Source organism: Buceros rhinoceros, unplaced genomic scaffold (assembly GCF_000710305.1).
Source record: "Buceros rhinoceros silvestris isolate BGI_N320 unplaced genomic scaffold, ASM71030v1 scaffold10748, whole genome shotgun sequence".
NCBI classification, from domain to species: Eukaryota; Metazoa; Chordata; class Aves; order Bucerotiformes; family Bucerotidae; genus Buceros; species Buceros rhinoceros.
In genome coordinates, this window is record NW_010428625.1 from 16,098 (window position 1) to 22,179 (window position 6,082).

The 6,082-nt window shown below is 40.9% G+C and overlaps 1 protein-coding gene across 1 annotated transcript; it reads right to left on the bottom strand.

Annotated features, from left to right (window-relative positions):
• Window positions 1-226: 226 nt before the first annotated feature.
• Window positions 227-4,692, bottom strand: ZNF385B (zinc finger protein 385B; the record flags this gene model as incomplete). Its single annotated transcript, XM_010142344.1, has 4 exons — window positions 227-445; window positions 1,998-2,099; window positions 3,197-3,375; window positions 4,447-4,692. Coding segments are annotated over 4 exons (746 nt in total), but the record flags the coding sequence as incomplete, so codon positions are not given.
• Between the last annotated feature and the right edge of the window lie 1,390 nt (window positions 4,693-6,082).

The window sequence follows — 6,082 nt, forward strand, 5'->3', positions numbered from 1 at the left end:
CCATATCTCTTTTTTACATCGGTAAATTAGTATGGTGCAAAAAGTATTGAAGCAGGTGTTGCCCTGATGGGACCGTGGCCTGGCCTGAGGAGAGCTGGTGGTATTGCAGGCGCCTGGAACAAGGAGGCAGAGGGACGGGGAGGAAGGGACAGAGCTGACGACACAGCTGCAGCCGCAGCAAGCGGAGATGAAAGGAAAGCAGGTGCCAGCGGCTTAATCAGGTAAATTAGTATGGTGCAAAAAGTATTGAAGCAGGTGTTGCCCTGATGGGACCGTGGCCTGGCCTGAGGAGAGCTGGTGGTATTGCAGGCGCCTGGAACAAGGAGGCAGAGGGACGGGGAGGAAGGGACAGAGCTGACGACACAGCTGCAGCCGCAGCAAGCGGAGATGAAAGGAAAGCAGGTGCCAGCGGCTTAATCATGTCCTTCTGGAATGCAAGCTTTGCCTGGAATAAAAAACACAAAAAAGCAATGTGAGGGGAAAAATTGAACCGTGACAAAGGGCACGCTGTAGTGTCTCACAGAAGCCTCATGTGAACTGCTTAGAAATTGTCGTCTTACTCCCAAGGCAATTAAAGCAGCCAAATCATGTATTTAAAGATACATAAATCTCTCGAGTGTAGTCACACTGATTTTTAGAAGGAAGCATAATTTGGAAGTGAACAACATTAAATTATATTAATTGTCAGCATGCAAGAAATACTAAAAAAACATGTTTAAGACTTCAATGTCAAAAGTAAAATTCTTAACTTGCAAAAATGAATTTTAGAAAAGTAGAGTGGTCAAGATGGGAAACTAGCATTTGTTCAGTCAGCCTTCCACCTGTCAATGAAGAGCTGCTCTTTTCAAAATAGAAATATTTTTTAAGATCAATACCATAAATAATTCTTTCTGAAAGAATTATTTCTCAGTTTATGATCTATAATCATTGCTGGTGCTTGTGGTGAAAAAGCTACACTACAGTCTCTCCGAAAAGAGTTGCACCACAATCACCTATTTGCAGAGGCAATGATACTAATGTCCTTCCTTTATTAGTGGACATCTCTCATGCAATAGATTATAAAATGATGTATTACACATGTGAAGATTACTGTGTGCAGAACCTATTGAATGGGGAGACTTCGAGAAAGCCTGCAGCATTTTCATTTGCCTCTATACAGTTACAAAGGCATATTAATATTTCAGCTTTTAAAGGCTCTTCACATACTTAGTCCTGCACGCACACATTTGCATCTCTCTTTCCAACCTATAAATTGTTTCTGTGCCAGAGGTGGCATGCACTTTTCCCTAACGAATAAAATACAGGCTGAGTCATGAGCAAATAAACATACAATCTGTGCTGTGCTGGAGCCAGCCTGAACTCCAGCTGCAGCTGAATGGCAGAACCAGCATGGGGAATTCCTGGAAATGCAGGTGGGTGTGAAAGGGGAACATCTAGGGCCACAAAGGCAGGAGAAGTGTTATGATAGCCAGTGACAGACACAGCCTGAGCATGCAGATAGGCAATCAATTCCTCTAAACACCAGATAACTCTTTTGCACCAACATAATACATCCACACAGCACTCTGTTTTGATGTATGCAGAGAATGAGCATTAGTATTTTCATATCGTAACATCTTTTGTCCTTTTCTCTGACTGCATCCATCATAACTGAGAGTTATCTCAGGTGCTCAGAAAGAGAGAGTATATGCATTGCAGCATCCAATAAGAAGCGCACTAGCCTGGCAGAGCTGTCACCCTTCCACGGGGCACACAGTTCATTGCCAATTCCACTGATTATTTCCTTCTTCCTAGCAGTAAATAACACTAACAGTGCTGACTGTCTGCCGTTGACTGAGCAGACAGAATACATAACTTCTTCAAATCTGATCCCCTTGCAGGTTCAGCCTGTTGGGGAAGAAATGCTGCGGAAGCGTCAGGTCTGTCCCTGTCTCTGTGGTGGGAGTCCCCAAGGTCACAAATTCATATACACAGCGATGAGAAATAAAAATACTTACTGCTAAAATACTTGGGCTGCGCTGCAGTTTGTTGTAAGGACTATATTTAGGTTTCATAGGCTTTCCTGCAACTCTGTCCTTATGCCTTCGGCTGGAAATGTGCTGAAATAAATATCCTCACATTTAATTAGCTGTTTAAACATTTCTCAGTTTCGAGTTTGAAATTGATTTGTCAGCAGGATATGCCTAAGCCTCTGTTTGTAAGATAAAGTAGGTTCTTCAGAGGGAGCAAAGATGAGTTTTGCTAAAATAAACATAACAATTTGCAGCACATCAAATAGAGAATCAGAAACTAATCAAATACAGTGAATTCTGTGATCCAAGACAGGCTTTGCAAATTATTGATATTTTGGTTAGTGTTTCCTTTTTCCACTTGAGGAGCTTTGAATCAGGCAGAGTTGTAATCACTAGGTTGTAGAGATATTCAGAAGCAGGAGGTAAATTTCAGTCTTGTTGATGCTGTTCAGTTGTATAAATAATTCAATATTAGGTGAAGGAAGAACCAGCACCCAGGGATATGTCTATACCATGCAATTTAATACTATCTTAGAGACAACTGAAATAACAGTTAATGAAGGGACACATCCACATAGCGCAGTGCCATCCAGTTTGGGTATTAGAAACACTGTCTTTGCACTGGCACAGCTCTGAACCCAGCGCTAATCAATGTGGACAGAGCAGAGCTGCGTGTTCATACAGCTACGCTGTTAATGATAATGTTGCTCTACACAATTCAGACATATCTACAGTACTACCCTCCTGCTGATTGCCCTAAACCAATAGATTCAAGTCACATTCTCCTTCTCACATAGTATTAAAAAGCATCCCAGCAGATTGAAACAGCACCAAAAAAGGAATTCAAGGAACCTCAATCCAGAATTTCTCCATTTGGCAGACCAAAGTTCAAATCTCTCTCTTGAGCCAAAGCAAACTTTAAACTAGATCTACTATGTTATTCATTGATACTGGCACCTTGTTCACCTCTGCTTTATGACTCTCAAGCCCATTTTTCCCCAGCCGAAACAATTAGGTGAACTTGACCTATGGTGAACTATTTAGAAATAGTTGTGGGATCACAGGAAAGAAATACTAAGGTCACTTTTTTTTTGGCAAAACATCTTCATGCAGACCTATATCCCACCTATGATACTCCAATTCAACTAAAACCAACAAAAGAGTCCCAGATACATGCAAGCTACCTGTTTAAGTTGAATTTCTGAGTTAACATGAACATCACAGATTTCACAATGAAATGTCTTGTTCTGTAGTCCTGAGCCTTTACTGCCATTCTGCACCTTCAGCCGGGATCCAGGTCTAGGGTAAGACTTGATGGGACCCGCACCATTCCGAGCCTCAACCATGGTCTTGTGCTTGGAGCCTAATGGGCAAGGAGACACAGGTGATCAGCAACCTACAACCACATCCATTAGCTTGGGATTTTTGTAAAGCATCTATCTTCAGGACGGAATGGTTAAAAGTCACAACAGATTGGGTTTAATGATGATTCTGGTTTCGGTCAGTGCAGTCCCCACTTCCTCAGTCTAAAGGGAAGCCAGAGAATGAAAGAAAGGCTTGCACAAAAAGGCAACAACAAGCATGGTGGACCACTGCCTCCCTGGAGGGCAGCATGTGGCTCTACAGCCATGGCATTTGTCGCTTATTCTTCTGCCAAAAGACATATAGTTGGTGAATCACAAAAATTTAGCCAAGACTGGGTAAGGAACCACAGCAATCACTTAAAACCTGCCTAGGAACAGCAATACTTCAATAAGTAATCTCTGATTCGGAAGAAATAGCTGCTTTGACCAGTTCAAGAACGGACTACAGCTGTAAAACCAGCTTTGATGGTTTGTTAATAAGCTTTACATCACCAGCACCTTACAGAGCAGCCAGAGCACATTAGGGATTGCTGCTTGTGGCCTTTTAAAGTGAGAATATCTAATGTGCAATAACTAAAGGTTTCTAGGACATCTAGGAAATCTAAGGAGCCCACCCTAAAATTATATATAAAAAAATCAAATAACAAAAACTACTTTAAGTTGTACCAGCAAAAAAATAGACAGAGATATTGAGATGAAATATGAAACAGAAAGAGAACGGACATTTTAGAAACCTTAGCATTACAGAAACCACTGTGATCATACTGTGATCCTCACTATGGAGGCATGATGGAATCTGATTAGGTAACATGAACTGTAGGGATCTTGACAACTAAAAGCTTATAGAGTACATGAAGAACGGTTGAAAATACTTTAGAGAGCGCTTTAATAAAATATCAAATACTGCACCTGAAATTGTCATTAACAGAAAAGTTTTTGTAGCTTGCCACTGTAAGTTTTAACTAAAAGACTCCAGTGAAGTGTGACTACCACAGTGTCAAAAACCAGCTTGTTACACCGAATTTTAAAAATAATAACATACAACTGTCTCGTACTGTATCCATACTTACCTGTATTATGGGCTTCTAGCTGTGACAGGGAATTCACAGCCACTTTGCATAATGAACAGTAAAGTAGTTTTTTGGCTTTTTCCTCTTCTGACTCAGAAACTGTGCTAGGAGCTCCATTCGTGCTCTTGGAGGATGAGGAAGATGTTACAGGTGCCACTGCTGTCCCTCCAGGTTTGGGAAGAAAAGGACCCACTTCTGTACTGGACTGCTGACTTGTACTATTGGGTTTTGCTTTCCCTTTATCTTCTAAAAGAAGCAAAATACATATGTCATAATATTCTACACACAAAACCCCCCATACAGTAATAGGCCTGTAGTTTTAGTGAACCTAACACAATAGGGGCCTAATTCATCTCATTTTGTACATGACAGCAGCATTGCTGAAAATTTTCTTAAAATCCTACTGTGAAATGTGTGTAATTTGACAAGAGTGGCTTTCCTGTTTTTAAAGTTTCCAGTGAGTATCAATGACTTGAACAAATTCATGCCAGCTGTTGTTGCTGTCATGCTGCAGGTTTGGTCAGTTGAAAGGAGCCCAAGAAAACCCAAAGGCAGCCAGGGATAAGGACTGAGAGCACTCAAATACATGAGGCTTTGCAGGGGGAATTACAAAAATATTTCCGAAAACCAATGTATTTGTCTTTGGAATCAAGTTTCTCAAGGTCACCAGGAGGATGCCAAAAAAGCTCCAGCACCATCTTGATATAAGATATCCCTCATTTCAGTTACAGGACTTGATTATGGCACTACAATATACACATGAATACAGCTGCTAATATTTTTAGTTTCTTCCAACAACAATTCCCCTTTTATCAGGAGATGGGACGTGTTCGTGTGCATTCACCGCATTCTTGCATCACTTCACAAGCATGAGCCAATCATCTGTGCTCTTATGAGACAGGTAGGCAGGTATTACTTAATATCACAGATGGTGATTGCAAGGGGAGAGATTAAATGTCCCAGCTGTGCCTAAAGAGGAACTTTGTGCCAGAGCCAGCATTCAGATGCTCCTTCTGTACACATTGTCTACAAGAGCTCATTGCATTTTAAACTGTTCAGCTGCAGTTCTTGTGACCACAAGCCTTACTAGTTGCCATCAGTAAAACAAGCTCTATAAAGAACATGGGATGGGAACAGTGCAGTGGTTCCTGTATGAGCAACTGACTAAATGGACATGAGAAATGATTGCATAAGGGACCTGTTGTCACTCTGAACAACAGGAATCAGAGTTTATCATCTGAGCAAGTACAACATCTACGTAACAGCAACCTCTTAGAAAGTACTTAAAGCCCATTTGAAACCTATATCACAGTTTTAAGTAGTGTTGAACTGATTTGAAAAACTAGGTTCTATTTTGAGCACTTGGTTATTTTAAAATGTGGACCCTTGCACTTTGTGTTTACATCTACTAGATTCTGTCTTAACATCACTCTCTTTATCAGGCCAATGCTGTGCTACCAAGAATTCTGAAAACAGAATTATACCTCCTCCAACAAACACTTGAGAGTGTCTGCGAACTATGAACAGGCATCCTGAAACTAAACCCCAGAGCTGTTGGGATATTTCCCAGAAGTGCATTGCAGTACATCAATTTTAGATTGTTAAAAAACAGGAGAGAAAAAAAATCTAATAAAGG